Raw genomic sequence first — 26,018 nt, forward strand, 5'->3', positions numbered from 1 at the left:
GATATTATTGCTACAGTAAGCAGATGGAAGATAAAATGCCATCATAATGATGGTTATTAAATCATTAACCAAATCCCGCCCCCATTCTAAAACAAACTAAATCTGCAATTTCATCATCTTTTAAATAAAGAAAACATCAAAAATAGCTTTTGCTGCTCAGAAAAAAGGAATGTCATTCCAATTAAAAGAAATAAGAAACCTTAAAAAACAGGAAAAAAAAAAAAAAAAAAAAAAAAAAAAAAAACTGCAGCATTTCGAAAGAGTTAACCATACAGAACACTCCCAGTTCTTCCAGGCCTAACTTATAATGGCAACAAATTTCAAAAACCTCCATCCAGGTTCCTATATTTCAACTCCAATGTTGATTTATCAAAAGGAACTGTAAGAATACAACCAAGATATCAACAAATAATTTAACTATAAGAGAGAGTCCTAATTTGAATCATAAACTAAAGATCAATTTCTCAACCTCTATGTATCACTTTCTTTACAACTGCCAAAATGATCATTATTCCTATAGCAGAATAAGATCTGTCTGATTAATGATGCATGCAGAGTGGCCTTCAAACTCTCAAAGTGAGCTGATCGAGCCATGTAATTTTTCTCTTTCCGGACCGGTTTGAACCGCTTCCGATGTCTCTGCAGGCTGAGAGCTTCAGATCATCAGCCATGATGTTTCCTTCAAGCAAGCTCCTTCTCAACTTCTCCGTCTTCAGGTGCTCCAACTCCACTTCAAATGCATCAGTTTCTTCATCATTCTAAAGAGGAAAAATCCCAGAAAAATCAATATTTTCATGCTTATTGCAGTTGGAAACAGGTATTAGTTGACTAAAGAGGATTGAGGAGATTACCGGTAAGGAGACCTGGTTTAAATCTATCAGTTTTCTAGCATTTTGAACCTTTGCCTCCTTCGCTTTACAGTTCCTTTCTTCTTTTTTTGGGAGCTCAGCTTTAGTAGGAGGCAAAGGAGGCCGAATAAGTTGATTAGGAGGGAAGAGAATTTTGAGAGATTGCTTCTTTGTTTTGCATGGGAAAGCCTTGGAAGATTTGGTGAAAGACTCGTATTTTTTTGCCAGGAATCTACAGCATACATGATGAATGATACAAGTCATACAGTGAAATATCAGGTAATGTAGTCAAAACAAGGGATCATTTACATATATACCACACAATTCTTATGTATTTACATATGTAACACCTAAACTTTCATATTTACATTTATATGATTCAAATTTTAGCATCATATAAAAAATACAACAATTATTAATTTTTTAAAAGTGAAATACACATTTTCGTGAATAAATTTATAACAACAAAGTGTTATTAAATGTAAATATCAAACTTTAGGAGTTAGATATGGAAATACACAAGAATTGTGTGGTGTATGTATGTAATTTCCCAAATATAAAAGCTAAATAAAATCAAGAAAGGATGTGAGTGAATAGTTAGCTCTTACTTGACTTCAGCCAAGAGCTTGAGCTTTTTCTGCATTGCCTTCTGTAATCTCTCCCTCTTTTCTACAGTTTCCTAAGATTATTCGCAAATGTCCAATGATTAATAAAATACTCAAATAATTAAATTTTGTTAACATGAATATGTGAAAAAATTAATGGATTACACTAAGGGGATGTTAGGGATTTGAGGAAAATATATATTTGATATGCAGAAGTACAAGTACAAATTATAAAGTTTCAATGATTTTTTAAGTTCACACTTTAGTTCATTTTTGCTGAATTTAAAATTCGGCTGATTTGACCGAATTTGAATTACATTGTAAAATGCTATAAAAAAACTATCGCCCTTCAAAAAAACCCGCTCTTGCCCCATGCCCGTCCTAAATCCCCGGCTCTCCATCCTCCTCGCCGCCCGCTGCCACCGCTTTTGCTCGGCTCCCAAATAAATTATTGCATTATTTTCAATTTCTTCAAACCAAACAAAAAAATATAAAGACGTGCAATTATTTTATAGTGAACCAAACAACCATAAATCATTTCAAATAAATTGCAATAACAGTACTCTACAATCTTTTTACATTGTACTTTATTTTCAGCAAATCAAACAACTCCTAAAGAAGAAGCCCGTAAGGTACTCCCATATGATTACATCAAAATAAGGCTATAGAAGAAAATGAACCAAGGTGTTAGAGCAACAAAGCACGAAAGTTTAACTGCATTAAAAAAAGAAAAGAAATACATCGAATAAATTGCTGCTTAATAATACGGAGAGTATCTCAGATTAATGCCATTACTCTTCAACATAATCTACAACCCTAAATGATAAATTACATGAAATCACAAAAAGCAAACAAAGCTCACACTTTTTTTTTTTTTTTTTTTTTTTTTTTTTTTTTTTTTTGGTTTTTGTGTTTGATGTATTTTTTTAAAACATGTTTGTTTGATGTATTTTTTTTAAAACATGTTTGTTTGATGTATTTTTTAAAAAAAAAAGTTTGTTTGATGTATTTTTTACATGTTTTTATTTTTTTTCTCAAAATAAATTAACATGATCTTGAAAACACTCAAAATAACTTTTAGGTATTTTGAGTGTTCTTAAAAACAACCATGTTTTAATCAAATAACCACATTTTTTGCTTCAAATAAAAACCTAAACAAAATAAAACAAAAACAAAAAATTGAAAATAAGAAACAAAAGGGATCCCAAATGGCCCCTAACTATTTGTTAAGTTTGTTTATATACACCACAATATTTCTATGTATTTACATATTTAGCAACTAAACTTAATTTTAATATTTATAACACTAGAATTGCTAATATTACATAAAAATATCACTATTATCAACTTTTAAAAAGTGAGTTGCACCTTTTCATGTATAGGTAAAGTTTCTAAACATAAAAAATCAAAGTTTGGTAAATAAATAAGAATTTTGTGGTAAATATATGAAGCTTCCTAGTTTTAACAGAGTTTTATTGTTACTCTTATGGACTATTAAGTTTCTAGCTCTTTTTTTAAGAAATTTTTTATGTTGAGACAACTTTTTATAAACAGATATTGCGGTAGCTATGAAAAATATATTTTGCTCCAAAAGTCTATATAATACTCACAATAACTTTAAAAAAATTTATTTAGCACAACTGTTCTACAATAGCTTTTATGAAAGGCTGTATTCACTCCAAACAGAACAGAAAACCCTTCAATAAACTTTATAAACTTGCCTCAAAACCAGGTTTGTTATCGAAACTCAATAACCAGCAGAGTTGTAAAAACTTCAGCTTTAAGAATTAGACAACCAAATAGTTCCCTAATCCTACTCTATCACGATTCATTAAATCCTTTCTACCAAAAATCAATTTAATAAAATTCAATAACAATATAAAGTCAAGGTCAGTAAAAGGAAAAACCCTAGATGCCTCGAACAGATGATCCAACAAAGAGGCTAAACAATAGATCCATAAAAGGAGAATATATACAGAAATCAGATCTCTAAAACAAGTCCGAATATGAAACCTAAGAAAATCCCTCAGATCTCTTCAACTAACTCTATAAAGTTCTCACCTTGAGCAACTCCTGATAATCCTCAAACAGGTACTGATGCTTGAGCCTTGCCATGGCTGCTTCCCCAGCCGGGAAAGAACAAGACGGGTATGGATCCATGAAATACTTCGTCTTTTTCTTCATCATGTTCCCGAAAACAAAAAGCGGAAAGAGAAAGAAAGGCGCTAGAGGAGGAAAAAAGAAAAGCTTCGAATGGGATGCGAACCGCCTTACAAGGATGTCATAAAGATATAGACGAGAAGAGAGAGGAGAGAGAATAGAAGGAGGGAGAGGGAGAAGATAATGGAGAAATAAAGGTGGACAGATAGAGAGGGGGGGTTGGGAGGTTGAGAAAGAAAGGGAAGGTTCCTTCCCCGGTTTTCTCTCCGCCCCACTGAGACTCTGACCGGTACAAAATACGAAAGGTCCATCTTTGCTGGAACAAGAGAAAGATGAGTTTTTTCCACCATTTCTGCGATGGTGGAAGGATATGACTGGGTTTTTTTTGGGGTTTCGCGTATGGGGCTCGTGGCAACTCCATTACTCCTATTTTTCGGTGGGAGGCGTTTTAGTCGGGAAGTCATCTTCGTCTTCTTACCTTTCGCTCTCATCCTCTCCCTAATTTGTCTCGCCTTTCGGATAAATTTGGTCCACCTTTGCCATATAGAAGAGAAGTGAGGGGAACCTGGTCTCCATGGCTTGTGGTAGAGCTACTTTTGTATATTCATACCAATGGCTGCAGTTTCTACGATGCTGCTGTTGATGATGATGCAGCGCTCTGTAGTTTTGATGGCGTGGAAATTGGGATCCAGGCTTTACAATGAACTTTAGCAAATTCCAGGAAGACCCCTCTTTTCTTACTTTAGCGCCTTGGATTGGAAATGGAAAGCGATCATCTTTAATCAAATGCACCCATTGCTTTGAAAATTTCTGTACTCTGATATCATTTATCTTTGGAATCAATCGAAAATAAATTTTTTTTTTTTCAACGTTGCGGAAGTGTTTTATAATTAAAGCTTTTCTCATCTGTTTGATTTTCACCCACTCTTATTTTATTTATTTTTGGGACATTTATATGCATACTACTAAACTAAATTCTATCTATTTAAATATTTAACATCAAAATTTTATTTTTAATATTTATCATCAAAATCTTTCATATCATATCAGATATGTTAATATTTTAATTTTTTATATATATATATATATATATGTATATATATATATATATATATGTATATATATGTCTATATATATATATATATATGTATGTATGTATGAAATTTATCAGAGATATATATATATATATATGTATACATATAATATCATATATATTGTATGTATGAAATTTATCAACACAAATCTCAAGGGAATCAAACGGTGTATAAGAGGAGATGAAATTCAATGATATGATAGATTTGAAGAACTTGATAAGACTAAATTTTGCTTGATTATCAAACATTGGTTGGAACCAGAGACAACGACACCGCTCGACTTTGAGTCAACCTTATATCACTCAGAAGAACCTCAGGTTCCAAGAGTTAAAGCTTCGACACTTATAAGGAATAAGTCAACTCGAGCCAGCTAAGTTAACTGATCCAATTACATATCGATCAGAAGATTCAGACTTGTGTATAGTTGTCAGTTGATGTTGACAAGGTTTTTAGATCAGTTATGAGTACTAAAGTGTGACAATCAGTTATAGATCTAAAAATACGCTAGTATTAGTTATTATTATGAAACGACGTCTAAAGAAAAAAATTGAACTTTAATATTTCTAATTAAATAAGTGCAAATAATGACTTGTAACATCTCATTAAAGAGGAGGCAAAAACATAACTTTATCAAAGGTCTCCTATGATTATAAATAAGGACTATTTTATGAACGAGGGATCAATCTTTTTCTCCATAAATTGTTCATCTTGCCCTCTAATGTTCTCTCTCTCATTTCCTTCTTATTTACGCTTTATCTCTCGAGGCATGATCCAGAGGTTAAATTGGGATTTAATATCTTAAAAGGTGGTGCTTTGAGCTTGGATGTGACCTAAAACGAATAGTAGAACACACATTCAAGAAAAAGAAACTTAACTCAGAGACACTGCAAACATGGAATGCATATGAGAATTTATGCAATAGCAAATTCAGGAACATAAAGAGCATATGATGATCCTCATTTGAGAAGCTATTATCCAAAGGAGGAACAACAACTTTTAATACCAGGAGGAGAAACTTGCGAGAAACAACATCTCCTCGAGGAGCCTTCCCGAGGGAAACCCCCAGAGGCTGATAGCCGAAGAACAAACCAGAAACCGCCAGAGACAAGAGCATCCCCAATACATTGATAGTACAGAATCTACGCTGACGGAAGAGCATTGTCCGTACACGCTAAGACAACCTGATGACATCCGCCAGAGAATGCTTTTTCTCGACAAGGCTAAACCTTCAAAGAAGTTCAACACCCCCCACCTTGAATGTTATAAGGGTTATTCTAACCAAGTCGATCATATTGATGCCATTCAAATGACAGTTATTATTCTGAAAATTATAGATGCATTAAAGTGTTGATTATTCTTTACTACATTGAAAGAGTTTGCCCCCAGGTGGTTTAATGGCTTGTTAGCGAGAGTTATCCACTCCTTCAATAAATTCAAGAAGTTGTTCATGGCGGACTGTGTCAGTGCCAAAAAACCTCTAAAAAAGTTGCAAACCCTTTTTCAGATCTAGCAAGGAGAGGACGAAAGTCTTTGTTCATATATCACTCATTTTCAAAAGTAAATGTTGGAGGTGCAGAACCTGTAGCCTCATATAGCGCAAACTGCTTTAATGCAAGGAGTCGGGATGAAGTGGTTCAAGTATGACTTGAGCTTGTGCAAACCAAAGTCTTTAGCAAAGTTTTTGAAGATGGGCAATCACCACATCATTACGTAGGAAGGAGTTATTAGCTCCCATCACCAAGCGGAATCTTTAGATCGTCAATCAAAGAAGAAGGATGCTTAGGACAAAAGGCAGAAATCAACAGATGGGCAACATCCTTCCAGTTGTTCCCAATAAGAGAGCAACCGACATAATCAAAACTGTAATGGAGCCAAGGGAACCAAGGCCAAACTTGAACTTACCAACGACTGCCTCAGTACAACGGGTGGTCGCACTATGAAGCCAGAAGACCCTCTTGAGGGTCTCAATGACTAGTTAGTCAAGGCCATTTAGAACAAGTAATACTTTATGAAGACTCCACAAATGAAGATTGGGGCTTCTCTTCGAAACCACAACAAGTACTGGGATTACCACCAAGACCACAATCACAGTACGGAGGAAATTCGTCACTTCTAGAACATGGACGAGGATCTTATTCATACGGGAAAGCTCAAGGAGTTTGTTGCTATTTGATCCAACACTTGGTGACAAGGAAAGGCTCCCACTAAGGAGTCTCCAGACGAACTTGTCTCACAAATGCCATATGCATTGCCAGTATAATTTCGGCCATCTTTGGGGTAGGCGGAGAATCGCCACGACAGGCCAGCCAAAAGAGGCTCCAATCTGGAGAAGTGAGTGACGTCGTTTCCATCCATAAGTGCAGTCATACCCTGGTTTTCTTTACCGATGCAGATTTTCCCCAAAAAAAAATTCATACAACGACGCTATCGTCTTTACTACCCTGACAAACAACTGCTAGGTAGGTAGTATCTTGCTCGATACCGAAAGTTCGGTGAACCCTGTGTTCAAAATGGTATTCGACAAGATAAGGATCAAAACCGTCTTGTTGCCCCCACCGGCCAAACCACTCTTCGCCTTCTCTGGCAAAGAAAAGAAGCCATGGGTGTTATCACCCTAGGGGTTTTCTAGGGCAAAAAAGAAAAGCAATTTACTAATATGAAGGACTTTTGGTTGCTAGAAACCCCAACCAACATACAATGCCATCTTTGGACACCCTTTGCTAAACAAATACCTGGTGGTCACTTCCACCTCTCACATGGCAGTTAATTTCCCGAGAGATGGGAAGATCATCACAGTCTGCAAGAACCTATAAAAATCTCAATGTTGTTACTTCTGGGTGGTAACTGGTGTGGAGTCGAGGCACTTGACATCAACTTCAACGGGAAAGGGACCTTGAGACTCACAAGACTGTCCTCCAAATTCTGCCTCAACCAAAGAACCTGGTAAAGTTTTTCTGAAAATTGCAAAATTTTGATGCAGGTAATACAACTTGCTGAGTCAAAACCTACACAAGCACCATGATGTTTTTTCCTCGACAACGGGGGAAATGTCAAGAATTTTGGCCATCAACTGCCACCTATTGAACATCAATTTTTTTTTGTTATATGATGGCATTTAACCACCATTTTTCTATATTTATTTGGTTTGGTTTACCTACTCTCTTGTATTTTTTGCATGTGTGTTAGAAATATTTACTTTTTCTTAAGTTTATTTATGTGTTTGTGTGCCTGGCTAGGCTTAGATTGTGATAGGCTCTTAAGTTATAATATTTTCTACATATTTACTATAAGAACATCACTTTTTTAAAAATATAACTCATAACTAGAATTAAAATAGCAAAGCCCATAAACTAATAAAAATATTTGAATTTCACGCCTAGTAGTTATTGCATCAACATGCATTAATACTAATTAACTTAAATAAAATTAATTAGAAAACTTAACGATTAAGGTGAACCAACTACATATAAAAAGTAGCACGTTATACTTTCTCTTCATCTCTTTGGACCTAACCTATGAGGATCACCACTCTTAAGGAGTAAAACAGCCTTTCATATTGATTAGCCTTAACTCCTTTTTTTTCATGCATCATATAAGGACCTGTATAACAATTTCATAATTTACACTTCACAGTTAGGGTCTCACTTTTAATAAGAAAATGTATTTAAATGAAAATCCCACAATCGATCCTATTTCGATTGATCGAGTTATTATTTTTACTTGGCTCTACCGAGCCATCATCATCTTTGCATAAAGAATAAAATTTAAAGTTTTAAAATGAAATAAATAGTTGAGTCTCAATATTAAGAATTGAGTCGTAAGTCCAAACACAACTTTTCTAATAGCATCCTGCCACTCTTAACATACATATGATTGGACACATTATTTTAAAGCATATGAGGTGTTAGCTAGCAATATATCCTAGGAAGGTTATAAGTTTAGGAGAGTTAGATAGGGTTCTATTCCTCAGTAAGAATGTAACCCATAAGTCTCACATTTTCTTAGTTAGGTTTGAGTCTCTACCATATTGGTGAATTCACCTTAATATAGGTTATGATGTTATCTTATTGGCCTTGCTAGATGACTAGCTTCTTCGAAGCTTTTTGACAGCCTATTCTATCTAATATAAATAACTCCTAATCTTCTTTAATTTACCCAACTCAAATAAAAAACAATCACTTTGATATCAAAATTGTAAAGCCCAATTATAGGATAGGTTGATGTAACCACTTGGTCTTTCAGTATTCAGTGCTCCCTACTTCCTCTTCGTTGGCTTCCAATAATAAGTATTCTAAATTTGAGCCATCTCACTTGAAATTCCACATAATAGTCTAATATCTCCATTATATTCTGCAAAAAATGAATAATCATTGTTTTAATCAAGAGTTGTCCTTCCAAATGATGTAATTAACTTAAGAGGCTTGTTTCTTTAGAGATATCATACCCCATAATGAAAATAAATCCTATCATTTTAAGGCAGGGGAAAAATTTTAGTTTTTGCAGCCCAACGAAGTAGTGAAATAATCACTTCGTGATCAGAATTATTATAGGGTAGTATGTTTGCCCCTTGGGGTAATATGCTATACCTTGAAGTTTTATTTTATCGCAAGTGAGAAATTTTAAAACTCTCCTGCATGGTCTCCACTTCAACATATACAGTAAAAATCCAAACCACCCCATCAGATAGCCTAGAATGATTCCCTTGATCAGACAATATTTTATACAGATTTAAGCGCCTTAATGATGTCAAAATTTAATGATTTAAGGCTCGTTAGATTTGTCTGATCGATATGATCAATTTGACTATAACCTCATTTTAACCTTAATTAACCACCAAAAAATTTTGAAATAGGTTTAATAACTTAATTTGGGCTTGGTTAGACTCGAATTGGACCAATTTTAGTGTCATTAGATGTCTCATTTAGTCATTCAAATTGTTTTCGAGGTACACCTTTTAAGGGGAAGTACAATTTGAAAAAAATGTCATGCCAAATGGGTGGAGTTCATTGAGACATTTCCATATGTGATCCGATATAAACAAAGTAAGGAAAATATAGTTGTTGATGCATTATCTTACATGTGTGTTTTGCTTTCCACCGTTAAAGTTAAATTGCTTGGATTAGAAAATATCAAGGAGTTGTATGAATTGGATCCTAATTTGGTCACACGTTTAGAGATTGCGCTAAGGGGTCACGTGGTAAACTTTGCTTGCATGATGGATTCCTATTTAGAGAGAATATGTTGTGTGTTACACATTCATCCTTGTGTGAATTACTTATTCGGGAAGCACATCACGATGGTTTGGTGGGACACTTTGGTGTAGCTAAGACATTAGGCGTGTTACATGAGCTTTTCTTTTGGCCACATGTGAGGCTTGTTGTTGAGAAGGTTTGTGAGGGATGCATTACAACTAGAAATACCAAGTCTAGGCTACAACCACATGAGTTGTATACTCCACTCCCTATTTCTAGAGAGCCTTGGATTAATATTTCCATGGATTTTATTTTGGGATTGCCTAGGACTAAGGGGGAGAAAGATATTGACTCCTTTGATCACTTACTTATGAGCGAAGGTGTTAACTTAAATGACGAGAAAAAACTTGATCTTGTTAGGTAGATCCATGAAAATGCAAGACAAAATATTGAGTGAAGGACCAAACAATATGCAAAACAAGCTAATAAGGGCTACGAGAAAGTTGTGTTTAAACCAGAGTGAAGACATTCTAAACTCCTACCAAGGGGTGAAGGATTGTTTCAAGCTGTGGAACACATCAATGAAAATGCCTAAAAAAACTTGATTAACTAGGTGAGTATGGTTTTAGTACTAGATTTAATGTTTCAACTTATCTCCTTTTGATGTCGGTGATAATTTGAGGATAAATCCTTTTCAAGAAGGAGGAGAATGATACAAATTCAGCTAAACTCAAGCATGATTGACATTCACATGATTCTTTGTCTCTTTTAAGTGTGTCAATCACAAGTTTTAGAGCTAAAGATTTCAAAGAAACTTTAAATGGGCTAGCCCGAGAAGTTGGCAAAGTGGCTTACACATGCAGCCCCAATAAGAGTCCAAGAATGACCTAAGAGTGTATGGCCAACATGATTAAAACTCTAGAAGGGTTTCCTCAAGCAAAACACATTTCTTAGCCATTCTTCAAGGCCAACCTATCAGATTAGCGTCTTAGGGAAACATGTCTATTTTGGAGCAACATGTGAGCCCAATATTATTAAAGTTTTGCCTTGTGGATTCAGATTTGCTTAAGCAAGAACCAAAATCCAAATATTTTCTTTTTTTTGCTAGCTTTCTTTTTTTATTTGTTATTTCTAAATATTTTTAGATTTTGTGGTAAATTCAACATGAAATTAATGTCATGTAAGGGTTTCCAAGTTAACATGCGCCATGACCTTTCTAGAGCTGAAATTCAACCCCTCTGTATTGTAAAACCTTTAGTTTATTTTGTAGTTTATGAAGATTTAGAGTATTCACGAATTTGTGAGGTTTTTTATGTGTTCTTATTTTCTTCAGAAAAATTTTGAACTTATTAAGTTAATTATTGTGGTGCTCAAACAACTTATCATTTTGAATTCTTAAGCATTCTTGAAATTCTAGGTATGGAGCCTTCCAATCTGTTAGGTAGCCAGTCAAGGCTCAACAAACTTATGTCGTGTAGATCCAAAGGTCTGATTCCGAATTTGGTTTTTGGTATCTTATCTTGTCGGTGGATTTTATATCATATAATCCACAATACCAAAAAGGACCTAACAAAATTTTAATAGCTGATAGGATAATTCTTCATAGAAAACTTTATATAAGCCTTAGAAGATATGATGATGAGAATTTTGATAAAATCTCCAAGTTGGCTCTGTCTCGAGCATCTAAATGAACTAACTTTCATCACAATAAGTGAAGAATGTCAACCCACGTCTATGCTTGGAACAATCCTACAAGATCTGGTAATAATAAGATAACTCGCATTATTTGTTCGGACAAGCCAACTAGCAATGATATTTTTCCTATTACTACCACTGGTAATACTAAGGATTGTCCGAGTATTGCCACCGACATGCAAACTTGTGAGAGATAGACATATATAGTGTGCGTCAAGAAAGTTATACTCAGAAAAGTAAGACTTCACATGCATAGACACAAACAAGCAATGAATAAAATATGTCAAAATGATATGCCTTAGAAACTAAACCTTGACGACACTGACATTAAGTCGAGATGCAAAATCAAAAGCTTTTTAGCAAAGGTGAAAAACCCTAAAAGCTTGAAGCTCAAAGTCTAGATGTTGTGTAAATGAAGAGAAAGAAAAGTCATGCAAATGAGGATCAACTTACAAAACATACACATGCAAATAACCACATGCTAGCAACTGTCAAAAACACAAGGATCCTCTCTCCTGTTGTAAAGAGAGTGTTATAACGACATGAAGATGACTTCATAGAATGATGTTTACGATCCAGGGACGAAAAGAGTTTGCAATCATACAAAACATACACATGTGCACATGCTAACAAGTGTAGAAAACACAAGGATCCTATGACGCCATTAAGATGACTTCATAGAACAATGTTACGATTCAGGGATGAAATGAGTGTGCAGACATGCAATACAACCTAAACCTAGTCAGCGGTAGAACTCGAACATTTTCCAACACTCCGCACGTAGGTGGTATGCAAAAAATGAAAAAGAAAAAACAATGAGCTTACGACAGATCATATCTGTAAACGATAAGAACAATGTGTACCGCCGATTAATTGGGCAGAGCAGAACCGCCACCCATACAAAATGATGTACCAACGATTTTGGAGGGGTAAGTCCAAGGGTCGACTGTCTATAAAGACAGAAGACCCACTTATTTAGAATAAACAAACTCGATTTAAAGACATGATAAAAAAGTTGAAGGAAGTCACCAACCAAAAGGAATGGTGTATCAGCGACCGAAAGAAACTATCATATCCCTTGTCTTAAAAAGCCAAGATATGATGATTTCAACTGAGTAAAATTGGTCCCGATTGAACGTGTATCCCACCATATCTGCTTCACTACTCAAGGCAAGGCTAACAACACAGCTTGCAAAACAAAACAAGTCAAAAATCAAGATAGCTCCCAACACCGTAGTGCAAAAGACTAGCACAACAACTATGCGAAAAAGAGAGTCAAAGTAGAGCCTAACGCGGGTCACCAAAATCGGTGTTGTGACTTTATCACAAGTGAAATCGAAGTCCACATAGGACCGCGATGCTGAGACCAACCTGATCTTTCAAACATGATGCTATTATAGTAAAGAGCAACATCTGAATGTCAACCAAACCCAACTAGACGACCTCAAGTCATTACAAAAGTAACGCCCATCTACCAATAGAGTGAAACGATGATTGAACGCCGAGGAAAGCTACAAAAATCTCATTTCACGCCCAAAAGGATAAAATTGCCATAATGCCCAAAGAATGACATTATAACATCAGCGCAACCTAAGACCCTATGCTCAAAGGAGCATTCAAAAAAATTTCATAGTAGACTATTTTCATATTATAACTTATTTGCATGTAATTAATATAATTATTTTAATTCGACTATTTTTTAATATCATATAATTATTTATTTATTTTCATATTAGAGGTTTTCAATGCTTTTGATGTATATTTTTTAATTTCATTACATTAACAATGAATATTCAAAGATGATTCATACAACCATTTCAAACCAAAATAAAAAATTAAAAAAAAAATCAAAGAAAAGAGCAAATAGAACAGGAACAACACATTACAGGGACCGTTCTTATTAGTAAACAAATGAAAATTAAAAAAAAATGTTGGGGTACAGAATCAGCTAAATAAATTCTCTCTCATTTAGAGTATAAATAAATTTCAGCAAATGCCAGAAAGATCAGCATTTTGAACAATCCATGGATGCTCAAGCAGTTTGTTAAATGGCAGACGCTGTGACGATTCCTTAACGAGCATCTGACCAAAAATTTGACAACTTAAATGAAGCTAATAGTAGAGGGCCAGAGGACTTCGAGAAACTTAAAAAAAAACAATATAGTTGAAGACTGGTTATGTACCTGGCTTATCAGTTCCTTCGCTGCTGAAGAAACTATGGGTTTTGAGGGAAATTTGAGATCAACTTTCCTGATTCTGCATTCACATAGCAAATTTCGTTATCAGATAATATTATGCCAAATCATTTTTTTTTCTTGCTCATATTACCATTAATTTAATATCAATTACTCAAATCTTTTTAATTCCGACTTGGAACCAAACAAAATGTGGATTTTATTTCTTCATACTGGTTTCCACAACTGCACTTCAGTTTTAGAAGAAAACAAATTGGGATAATTACATATAAAACATCCGAAAATCAGGTGATTTTTTGAACTAACGAACCGATGCATTTGGGTGAGCCACAATCAAACCATTTAGAATTTGATAAAAATGAAAAATATGGGTGAGAATTTGAAAATTTGATGAAAAAGGATGCTTTATTTATAAATAACACTGTTTTGGGTGCACTGTATGTGATGATTGTACCAAACAAGTATAGAATGATAGATTTGATGAAATAACTAAATTATGTTTATTGTTGTAAATTTGATAAAAATGAAAAATATGGGTGAGAATTTGAAAATTTGATGAAAAAGGATGCTTTATTTATAAATAACACTGTTTTGGGTGCACTGTATGTGATGATTTTACCAAACAAGTATAGAATGATAGATTTGATGAAATAACTAAATTATGTTTATTGTTGTAAATTTGTTGGTTACTGAAACTGAGGTGAACTTTAATGAGTATAATAAGCTAACCTTCTGTATGTTTCTGAGTGCTCCTTGGCCTCAAATGGCGGTACACCATAGAGGAACTCATAGCATAGAACACCCAGACTCCAAATATCTACACTAGCATCATGATCTACACTTTCCACTGCAAATAACAAAATTTAGTTGGTTAATCCGGAAATCCGAATAATTTGTTTTCTCATTATAAATCTAAGCCAAAGTGAGATTGAATGCAAAAGAAATTGCTATTACCCATTTCAGGGGGGAGGTAATCTAAAGTGCCACACATTGTCTTCCTGCGGTCAAATGTGTGAACTGACCACCCAAAATCTGCAATTTTTATTTCACCCTATCCAGAAGTAATCCATTATTAAAAACATGGTGCTTTTGCAATAAATCTGAACAAACAGCTTTAGGACAAACCAAACCACCTGCGCTCCAAGCAGCAGATTTTCGGGTTTGATATCTCTGTGAATGACATGCTTTCCATGCAAGTAGATAAGCGCTCTGGCTAATGATGACATATACTGGATAATCATTATTAGTATAAAACTTTAGCAAAAATTTCATCTCCAGAAATTATAATTTCAGTAGAGTACGACTTACTGTTGCTGCTCTCCTCTCACTGAAATATTTGCGCCGCTGCAATTCTTTGTAAAGTTCTCCCTTTGGTGCATGTTCAAGTATTAAATAAACTCTTGTCTGTAGTAAAATGGAATGATTGTGATGAACTCAAGTTAAAATTTCAATTTTTTTCAGAAGTTAAATAAAGTTAGAGATTAGACCTGATCATAAAAATAACCATATAACCGCAGTATATTTGGGTGTCTGAGGTGACTCTGAATTTCTACCTCCCTGCGAATCTGATGTTCAACCTGGGACTTCTTTAGCTGACTCTTGGATAGAACTTTCATTGCCACTATATGATTACTCTGCAATGAAGATCTGTAAGTTAGTAGTATTAAAATAATAGTTATCCAACAAAGAAAGGTATTATTTAGTGGTTTATTGCGGTCTCCATGCAATAAAAAAATCTAAGAATAGTAGATATTTCTCTACTTTTGCTTTAGTTATTAACAAATTTACCTTCTTTTCTCTGGCCAAATACACATGGCCAAACTTTCCTCTCCCTAATGGCCTCCCGATTTCAAAATCATTCAAAGTCCATCTTTTCTCCATGTCAAAGCTTTTGAAAGAGACTGCCAAAATATGTATAAAGAAAGCATGATCATATTGGACGAAAAAAAAAGGCTGGCTAAGAATGCCAGAAGTACCTTTCAAGAGATAATAACATTTTCTCCTCATTTTTTTCCTTTATTAATCTTTTCTTTTTTTTCAATAAATGCTACGTAAAGCAAGAAAATATGAAAGAAATATGTTTATAAGAATTAACGGTATACTAGTCATGTAAGTATCCAAAAACTTTTCAAAGGGTATTGTTTTGCAAGTTTAACTTTTTGTTTGCGTTCATTGATATTGTAATTAACATGTGATATTAAATTTAGTTTACGAAAACCTTCATTTGCATTTCAAGCAACCCTATTTGTTCCCATGCCTTTAACATGTATATTTTTTTCCACTATCATACTCGCAAAACCTATATAATACAATCTAACAAATAACTTTTTGTTTGCATTCATTGATATTGTAATTCATAAGATATTAAATTTAGTCTATGAAAAACATTATTTGCATCTCAAGCAACCTTATTTGTTTCCATGCCTTCAAAATGTATATTTTTTTAACTATTATACCCACACAAAGCCTATACATTTGAAGATTTTAGTTTTGCCTACGCATGACCGAACTTCCCTCTCCATAATAGCTTCACATTATAAAAATAATTCAAAGTCCATTTCATCATGGAGGAAACATTTGAAGAAGTGTTAGATTCATAATTAATAACACATGATCATACCTGAAATTGAGAAAAAAATAGAAAAATCTAAGAATAAGAAAAGTCTCATTTAAGAGATTTATCAAATGATTCAACTCTTAGGGGGTGTTTAGTATCTTTTAATATGATTTATCAATGAATTTACTAAATTTGGTCAAAATTTATAATGCAAGAGTTCCGTGGATCTATGAATTTTCGGATTTAGGGCGTTAAATTTCGCCTTTGATTTGAGTTAAATCCGGTTTTAAAATAGGATGAATTTAAAAGATTTACAATTTATGGAGTTACTAAGTCCTATTAAAGATAAACCCTACATGCAGCAAAACCCTACTTGCAGCAACCCTACTAGCAGCAAAACAACCCCTTAAGGATCCTAAAAATTATTAGGAGTGAAGCTTATAAGAAAGTTCTAAAATGAAGTGGCTGATTTAACAATGGGTAAACTATGTTTTAATATCTAATTGATCTAAGCATTCAAAAAAATTCATGTAAAATTTGATTTGAATTATGAATTGCAAATTTATATTCCTCAAATAAGCAGGGAATTGCAAATACTAATTGTACGTTTTGCAATTCTAAAACAGTGTTAAATCTTGTTACAATAATTTTCGTTTTCCCATTATCTACTTTTTAGATTCTAGCTATCATTAGGGTTATCTATATCATTTTAGATTTTAGCTATCATTAGAGCTACTACGGGTACCAAATCAATATAAGATGATATTTTCAAATAAAGAAAGAAAAAAATCAATAAAATTTAGAGAGACAATATTTGTTCGTTGCAACTTTAGGTTAATAGCTTCTGTAAACTCATATCCTTCTTCTCAAAGTGAATCATTCTTTTTATTTGCAAGGTGATATTTAGGATTATTTTCTACATAATGCATGAGACTAAAGCTCATGAAAGCTAATTAAGAGAGCACATAATTAATAAATATATTAAAATTCTAAAATCATTAATTTATTTCAATGGTTTCAAACTGTGTATATGCTACTCTTAGCTAATAAAATGTTTGGATCATTTTGACATTTGGTTGATAAATCATAAATACAAATATTCTAGTTCATTTGATTAATATTATGAAAATATTTCAAATATAGACCCTGTCTTCAATAGATTATTAGTTTGATGCTGCTTAGAACGATAGCTACCAACTTAGATTTGCAATAATAGTAGGTTAAATACAATAGCTTATGTTAAGGAAAGAGAATCCACGCCCATCTTGAGCAAATATGATCATAATAATAAAATAATTTAAAAGAAATTGAGAGCAACCAAGAAAAAAAAAAAAATTATATGGTTCAACTTAAGAAAACCTATGTCCACTTCCACACAAAGATCAAATAATCTATTAAGCTACTGTGTAAATTTTGATGTTACTCTAGGTATCGTTCCCTCTCTACAAAGGAGTCCAATCGAAACTAAAAAGAATTAGCAACTTGCAGAAAAACAAGAGTATCAGCACCAAATAAAACATCAATGCATATCAACATAAGCTTTACAAGAGTACAGTAGCAAGACAGAAGCAGAGCATTTCAGAGGAACAGAGCTAGCAGCCATCAGTTACCTCAATCCAATGTAACCGAGAGAATCATCGAATCCAAAGGAACAGAACAACAACATCAGAGAACCAAAATTGACAATCAAAATTCACCACTACGTCCCATTTCTCGCAAATAATACTGTTCAAAATAGCTTGTAAGAAGCAAATCGGAGAAAGACTACATGCAAGATTGCTGCAAGCAGATACAGCGCAAATCATAACGGAAAAAAGGAGCAAAATAAAGAGATCATATCAATAACAACTTGAAGGAAAAGAGAATCCCCCGATTCTTAGAATCACCACAGTTATCTCATTTCCCAAAACAAGAAGTAATTCATAGATAAGTATACCTCAAGTAATTGTCGGCCGGAGAGAAAGACGACGAGGGTATAGGAGGGGGCCGCCTAGAAGAACTAGGGCATCGAAAGGAACGAGCCGAAGAGGGCGAAACAGGGAATAGTGATCCGAGCGAGGATCGACAAAATGCTTTTGCTCTCTGCACCCCAGCTCCCCGCAGGAGATGACGACTTATATACGGGAAACTCAGCTAGGGAAACACTGCCACTTGGTAAAAGATAAGTGGATTCTCTTGAATTTGGTGTTATAAGAAACGTAGGTGATGCGGGAATTTTGCAAATTTGCCCGTTAAATTTGAAATTGAAAGAGTCGCTATTCTTGGTCCATTTGATGGGCCCGTTAAATTCGACCGTTGGAGTAGCCGTGGGCTGTGTGTTGGAGCTCAGGTTTGTACTTCGAAGGTTTAGAAAAATAAATGGTGAGAAAATGTGGCAAAGGTGATGTGGGATGCTGTCTATCATCTTTCTTCTTTTTTTTTTTAAATGAATTTAATTTTTTACTATTTTATTTTACCCGTAATTAAAAAGAAAGGTTATGTTGAATTGATATTAAGAGAATTAATGCACTAAGATTAATAAATTTTCTCTTTTGATTTATTATATCAACATGTTAAATCATTTTAGTTGAACAATTTTCTTTTATTTTGTTTTATTTAGGTAGAATGGTATCATTATTTTGAACTTATAAGTATGTGCAGTTCTTGACTTTATCAATTATTTATATTTAAATAGTTCAGTTTCAATTCATTTTTGGCCAATTATAAAACTATAACCAAATAAAAGACATGTGATATGTCTATAAGATGAATATCACACTATATTTACCCTTATCAATATGCTATTTAAGAGGAATTATAAATTTACTAGTGATTGAGAGGGATATATGACCTACCAAACACACGTAAGAAGGTTTTGTGTGAGGCTAAGCGTTAAGATTAGCCCTTACTAATGCAAGGGTGAATATAATTTTTATGGGAATCTCTAAATCAATTGTAAGTGTGCACCTTTCTTAACCATAAATCACTATCATAAGAAAAAAATTCTTCTTCCTTTAACCCTCTACTTCAACCTAAAACGTTTATGAACACCATTGTAATGGATACAAAGGTGTTGCCTTAAGTTTGTACCCAATCTTACTTGTATCTATTATAAATAAACTACATTGACTCTGATATTTAAGTATGCTTAATATTTTGTTTAATAGTAGTTTATTTGAAATATTTAACTTCAGTCAACCTAATTAACTTTAATTAAGAACCATTGACTGATTATATCTAAATTGATGCTAATCTCATTTATGGATATGTTATTACCTATAAGTGATGACTCATATTTTTCTAGACTTAATTTAGTATTGACTTGAAGTTCCTTACTGATCAAAAAGGCATCCTTAATTACTATAATCTAATCATAAAATCTACTATTAAATTATCCTATCTTACTAAATTAACTCAATGTACTTATAAATATTTGGGTTATAACTTTCCAAAACTGATCTAAGGATGCCTAAATAATCATAACTTGTTTGCAGGATGCCTAATAATCATAACTTGTTTGCTTTTTTTTTTTTTTTGTAACTTTTTTATGCTACAATTGATTCAAATAATCATTTCATGTATATTTCTATGTGGCATTCCTTAATATTCATGTAACTAGAAAGGGTGGATTTTATTATTCTTCTCATTGGTAGCACCTTCATACTCATTTTCTTGATTAAATTAAGTAAATCATATTATTAATGAATTTTTATACCAAAAATCTTTAGGTTCTGAGGTGATTAGTCATGTAACCTTACAAATAAAATTATCCTTTTGGTTAGACAACATGATTATACAAACTCAAGGCAACATTATTTAGTATCAATGTTTTTTGAGCCATTTGTAGAGAGTTGTTAATGCATCAAGGATGCCTTGTGATGTAGCACATCAGGAAAATAAAAAAAAAAGCCAAAAGATCAATTATAAATGCCCTAATAAAAGCTAAAACAAGTAATCAAGCAATAGCGCATTCAAGGTCTATCAAAAGAGCTAAATAGAAAATAAAATAATTTAATTGTAGATTACATTATTAAAATTTGAAATTTAGCTTATATAAGCTTTTAAATTTTACATTTGAAGGCTTGTATGGGCTAGCCATCATAATTGAAATAATCAATTTAGAAAGGCAGTTGACACCTTCTTCCATTAATGACCACCAACATCTTCCTCTTAACTTTTTCTCTCCTTTTTTTTTAAAATTTTTGTTATTGTAATCCATATAAATAGAGCTCATGTCTAATAAATTTTACTTTTCGAATAAATTATTTTGAGTGAAGGATTCCATTTTCTTGGCTTCGTGCTTGGTGGCTCAACGTTATCTTTTTTTGTGAGATTAATTAGTTATCATTTTTTTATTTTTTATTTTTATTTGATATTATCGGAAATACGACACTTAAAATTATTAACATCCTTTCAAAATTCTTACAACCCTAAATAATCATGAACTATTCAGTTTACCACTCAAAACTATTCAAAATTTTCTCTTAGAAGCGTTTAACCAAGCTAGACATTGCTATAACTTAGTCTTGTTATCTACCTTATAACACCAATATAAACTTCTTTGAACTTAAAATCTACTCCAAAGCATAAATACATATGCTAAGGACAACACCCAAAATACTTTTAAGCTATGTACCCAACTTTGAACCATTTGCTAAGGAGATCTTTAAAATCTGGCCAAACTAGCTATTCCAGATTAGTCTAGTTATTCTAATCATCATATCATACTAAAACTTTAAACATTGTTGGCATCAATTTTTTATGTCACAAGTACCAGATCCCCTTGTGATGTTGTGGGAGTGTGTGGCGCTCACGCGTGCCCTCCTGTAGCTTAAGGAGTTCGTCGAAACATTACTATACGCACTATGTTCTCAAGACTAAGATTTAACTCTTCCTGTCCGTGCTTGACAATGCCTACCACTGATTTGTGACCTTTCCCATTCTAGAACAAGTTCAACAATCATTATGGGGCCTATGTGATCCATTCCGGTCATTAACACTTAACGAACTCTTATAATGAAAAATGACACACAACAGTCTAGTGTGACCACACCCAAATCGGGTGTGGACACGCTTAACCCCTCCCCATAAGGGTTGAGGGGGTTGTCTTTGGCGTAACCACACCCAAAGGAGGCGTGACCACGCCACATGATAGAGCCCACAGCGTAATTATGCCATGGGATGGCGTTGCCATTCCAGACCTTCCTGCAGTTGCGCGAAGGCTGCATTCGAAGGTGGCAAGACCATGCTGCAAGATAGTGAGCCTGATGTAATTACACCAAGGAGTCTAAATGACCATGCCAACCCTGCGGACAGAGTGTTGTGACCACGTTCGAGCCCAACGTGACCACTCTGCCCCACCCAGGTTTCAAAATTTAGTTAGGCGGCCCTAGAAGCACGTCACCTAGAGCCAAAATTTTAGCGATCTCCTTAGGCTTGAGAAGATATGCATGGGGGGTGTTAAAACTGTGGGATTAGCCTCATTTAAAAGCTCTTAAGTACCCTCCATTAGCCTTTTTTTTGGAAAAATAAGGGGATAAATTGGGGATTTGGTTGGGTGAGCTTATTTTAACTTAGGAGAATCTTCATTTCCTCCCCATTACACTTCATTTCAATTTTAAGCTGAGGGAGAGCTTTCTTTGGGAGCATTTTTGAGTGTTTGAGGTGTTAGTGGGAGAACACCATCTTCTTCCTCAAAAAGCTTCATCTTATTGAAGTATAGAGCTTGGAGCAAGGAAGAAGGAGGAGTACTTTTCATCTTCCTCAAGGAGAAGCTCAAGAGATTTGGGTCATTTTCCAACTTCATCTTCTTCTTCACTTTTCTTTTTCTTCTCCAGTGACTTTTCCCTCTCCGACAAATTATCCGGGGAACACGGCTAGGAGAGCTTCATCCTAGTTTGAGGAAAGGAGGATTTCAGCGAGCTTGTGATCTCTCCGGCAAGGAGAGTTTCATCCTATATGGGAGAAGGATTACTCCAACAAACTTTTCCTTGATCTCTCTGACGAAGAGAGCTCCCTCGTTGCTTTGGGGGAAGGATTTGCGTGGGCTTCTCTCCTATCATTAGGAGAGCTTCATCATACTAGAAGAAACGCATCAACAACCTTCGTGTTGTTGAGATTCCCTAAAACCCTTTTGCTTTTTCTTTCTTAGCTAGCCCTAGGAATAAATCTTGCTAGGTGCTTGTGGGTTGGGTCTCCCACGCTAAACAAGTTGGATGGCCTACATTACTCAACATGGTCATACACCTATTGATTGATCCTTTACTTCTTAGAGGAAGCCCAAGGTTAGGAAACAAATGCATGGCCAACTCCTTTGTGAAGCTAAGTGACTTCCTGTTGCGAACCATAGATCAAAATCCTAGTGGGCCAGAATCCCAATTTCCTATAACTTTGGCGTTTCCAACCTTCCTTAGAGGGGTTGGAATAGTTCATCTTGAAGAATGGGAAAAATTTGTAACTAGCTTCCATTCTGTAAGATTGTGGAGGGTTTGTAGAACAAGAAAAGCTTTGTATGATGTGAGAGTTTTCACTGCATCCTCTAGTGCAAAGTAAAATTTTCATCGCCAAGATGGAAATTCACTTTGAAATCAAAGTTCTCAGTTCTAAAATAGAAATTCACTTTGAAATCTAAGTTGTATTGCCAAAATAGGGGGACAATGGAATTTATATTTTGATGTGAATTTCCATCTTGGAATTGTACAATTAGATTTCAAAGTGAATTTACATTATGACTGTAGAACTTAGTTTTCACAAAGGAGGAAACAGTAAATACCCTTTACATCGTCTGAAATATATTCTTTTAGGAAAATATTTTTAGGTGTGCAATCAACCGCATAAAGGGTTGCGATGAGAATAATGTTTAGTTCTATAATTAACTTTATAGTTGGAAACAAATACAAAACAAATATACCCATGATAGGATTGAAGTAGCTACAGTTGCAGACAATATTAGAAGGAGATGTCTAAAAGTCTAAATAAATCGTTAAAATTGACAGATTTTATTTTTTCTTTAAGCGAAATAATAATTATTGCTTGAAAATTGACTAATTTTTAATTTTGACTTGGATTTCTTTAGTTGGCAACAGCTCAGCTCGAAATCAAAATGTCAACAGCCTACTGAGGTTGTTAGGGCAGTCAAAGATCAATAATCAACGAACATTTATCCATATTTTATCTATAATCTTGTTTGTCACTACAGTTACACCAACTCTTTCACAAGTACATTTCTTTCACATTTTCTGTACAAATATAAAGCCAATAATCCACCAAAGTATTCTCATCTCAATAATTTCTCTTACTAGATTACTTTCACACCTCTTAACAATTTCTAAGAAGGAATTGTTTTATATGATATAAGAGTTTTCATTTCATCCTGCAATGAGAAAATTCTTATTGTCAAAATGAAAATTAAATTTCCTATTGGAAGAAGAAATAAAAAAATTATATCATATGAAATACTTCATTCTTGGAATCTATTTAATGATATGTAAAAAATCTACTTAAAAAAGAACTAAAAGAGATCTTATTTTGTTTATTTGATTCCATTATTGAAGTGTCAACATAATTATCAGTTATAATTTTGATTTGTTTTAATATTCCTTTTATTTTTGCTTTTTTAAAACAGATAAAAATAATAATAATAATAAATTATGCTAATTTCTTCAAATTTAAATTCAATAAATTAATAAAATATATGTTGTAGGTAATTAAATTTGTTGTAAATAAATTATATGTTGTTCCATATAAGATTTTATCAAAGCTTAGCCAACTAAACTTCAAAATGAAAATTAATTTGATTTATTTAATTTTTAAATTTTGCATTCGAAATTAATTAATTTAGCATATTCATGAGCCAATCATATATAAGAAAAAAAGAGAGGTATAAAAATGGCCTGCAATATCGGAAAAAATTTACGTGTGATAAACGTACGCAGCGTTGCGTACGATATTGGAGTTATACCGAGGGGTTATACCGAGGGTAGGAGTTATACCGAGGGTACAAAGGGGTTACATCCGCGGTATAACCCCTTGTAACCTCCCTGTAACCTTCTGTAACCTACCTATAACATAAAATAAGTTTCGCGCTTCTGTTATTATATATGAAAAATTTATTAGTAGGTTACAAGTAAGTTACAGGGAGGTTACAAGGGGTTATATCACGGATGTAACCCCTTTGTACCCTCATTATAATCTCAATATCGTACGCAGTGCTGCGTAGATAATTTTTTTCGCTGCAATATGAAGCAAAAAACATATTTGACTGCCCACTTTTTTTTTCTTTTTATTAAAATAATACATGAAGTGATAATGGAGACTGATGATGGCTTCGATGATTGGCAGCATTCAATGATGCCCGTTTAAAAAAATTAAAACATATAATAAGCAAAGAATATATTTATTTATTTATTAATATCTTGACTTGGGTTAAAAAATAAAAAAAATATATATATAAAACCAATAATTAGAAATTAAAGATATTTTTTAAAAATAAAAATTGATTTGAAATATTCCTGAAATTAATGAATGATGTGAAACATTACTAGGTAATTACGACCAGTAGTTTACAATTACCCTCAACATATGAGACTGAAAGTTTGTATCGACCATCATGATATCTCATAGGAGAACTTTGTATGCCAACCAAGTGCTGAAAAACATGTTCGATTGAGCAAAAGCCGCAGATACCACCACAAGAGGTATTTTGATATGTTTATTTATTTATTTATTTAACAACTCTCCTTCATAAATCTCATGTACAATCAAATGTTAGACACCTTTAAGCCGGTCTCATTGCCTGAGAAACGAGAAAATATTGTGTATGGCGACCAACCACCGGGTGATAGCTTGGCATGGCCGGGCATCTTTTTCTTGCTCCATGTGAATGCAAAAAATGGGCAAATATAGTACACTTTACGTGTACTCTAAAAACCAAACCTTCTTACCCTGCTAGAACTGAAACTCCGCCTTCACCCTCAACATGTGCCCGATTTTCACAATTTTCTTTTATTGTACCTGCTGCATGTATCTCTTAATCAAATGGATGGTCCAATCCTTCTCTCGCAACATCTTCTCCTTTTAATCGTGATAATCACACGATCCTTTCTTGTCTGCTTCCTGATCGATCACCCGTGATGCTTCTTCCTTTTAATTCATATGTTTTGTTGCCTTCTTAATCAGAAGAGCCGTGTCACTTCCCTGTTCTTCCCTCTCCACCACCGTCTCTTCGCAATTATATAAGGGAGTCTAATGCTAGGGCATCAAAACTTTCTCCCCTATAGCCACTGATCTTGGTTTCACTCGAAATCTTCATCTTCGTGATTGAACCCTCACCATACAACTCTATTAGAGCTAGCCGAGAAGGCAACCAAGAGATTGTGGCGTACAGACCACCGAAACTCATATCATTCTCCTCCTCTCCCAACTTCGCAGGCTCGTCCTTCTTACAACTATAGCCGAGACTTAAAGTGACTCCTCATCCTCACTTTCGACTTCTTTTTATTTCAATAATTTTGTTATGAAATTTAAAATCAATTACATTTATTAATTGCTTAGAAATCTCATTAGGTTAGAATGGTGTTAATTTCAAATCAATCCTCACACCTTCTTATCTTATAAATAATAAAAAACGTAATAATAAACTTATTTAATAATGGATTTGAATACATGATGAGATTAGTATGAATAATTAAACTA

General features: G+C 33.8%; 2 protein-coding genes across 4 annotated transcripts; both read right to left on the reverse strand.

Moving 5' to 3' along the window:
* Window positions 1-246: 246 nt before the first annotated feature.
* Window positions 247-4,421, reverse strand: LOC110027078. Its single transcript, XM_020728392.1, has 4 exons — window positions 3,515-4,421; window positions 1,457-1,527; window positions 852-1,080; window positions 247-758 (listed from the first exon to the last, which is right to left on the reverse strand). Exons 1-4 carry the CDS (start codon window positions 3,638-3,640, stop codon window positions 564-566), a joined length of 621 nt encoding a protein of 206 aa, XP_020584051.1. The 5' UTR covers window positions 3,641-4,421; the 3' UTR covers window positions 247-563.
* Window positions 4,422-13,485: 9,064 nt separating this feature from the next.
* On the reverse strand, window positions 13,486-18,485 carry LOC110032808 (serine/threonine-protein kinase Aurora-1-like). 3 transcript variants are annotated; one of them, XM_020736588.1, is made up of 10 exons: window positions 18,283-18,485; window positions 17,957-18,071; window positions 15,578-15,690; window positions 15,277-15,423; window positions 15,098-15,193; window positions 14,923-15,018; window positions 14,744-14,840; window positions 14,519-14,636; window positions 13,778-13,850; window positions 13,486-13,676 (listed from the first exon to the last, which is right to left on the reverse strand). In XM_020736588.1, exons 3-10 carry the CDS (start codon window positions 15,668-15,670, stop codon window positions 13,581-13,583), a joined length of 816 nt encoding a protein of 271 aa, XP_020592247.1. In that variant the 5' UTR covers window positions 15,671-15,690; window positions 17,957-18,071; window positions 18,283-18,485; the 3' UTR covers window positions 13,486-13,580. The 3 variants fall into 3 exon arrangements, with proteins under 3 accessions (XP_020592247.1, XP_020592232.1, XP_020592239.1); XM_020736573.1 differs by having other exon boundaries at window positions 17,957-18,125; XM_020736580.1 differs by lacking the exon at window positions 17,957-18,071.
* Between the last annotated feature and the right edge of the window lie 7,533 nt (window positions 18,486-26,018).

The sequence above is a fragment of the Phalaenopsis equestris genome, unplaced genomic scaffold (genome assembly GCF_001263595.1).
Source record: "Phalaenopsis equestris unplaced genomic scaffold, ASM126359v1 Scaffold000002, whole genome shotgun sequence".
Classification (NCBI taxonomy): Eukaryota; Viridiplantae; Streptophyta; class Magnoliopsida; order Asparagales; family Orchidaceae; genus Phalaenopsis; species Phalaenopsis equestris.

What these genes read in the sequence shown, in the direction of transcription:
- LOC110027078 (XM_020728392.1), bottom strand. Translation starts at nt 3,640, where the DNA reads ATGATGAAGAAAAAGACGAAGTATTTCATGGATCCATACCCGTCTTGT. An exon ending in ATTATCAGGAGTTGCTCAAG is followed by an intron (nt 1,528 to 3,514) that starts GTGAGAACTTTA and finishes GAATAATCTTAG; the next exon opens with GAAACTGTAGAAAAGAGGGA. An exon ending in AAGCTCTTGGCTGAAGTCAA is followed by an intron (nt 1,081 to 1,456) that starts GTAAGAGCTAAC and finishes TGTATGCTGTAG; the next exon opens with ATTCCTGGCAAAAAAATACG.
- LOC110032808 (XM_020736580.1), bottom strand. Translation starts at nt 15,670, where the DNA reads ATGGAGAAAAGATGGACTTTGAATGATTTTGAAATCGGGAGGCCATTA. An exon ending in ATTTGGCCAGAGAAAAGAAG is followed by an intron (nt 15,424 to 15,577) that starts GTAAATTTGTTA and finishes TCTTCATTGCAG; the next exon opens with AGTAATCATATAGTGGCAAT. An exon ending in TTACCTCCCCCCTGAAATGG is followed by an intron (nt 14,637 to 14,743) that starts GTAATAGCAATT and finishes TGTTATTTGCAG; the next exon opens with TGGAAAGTGTAGATCATGAT.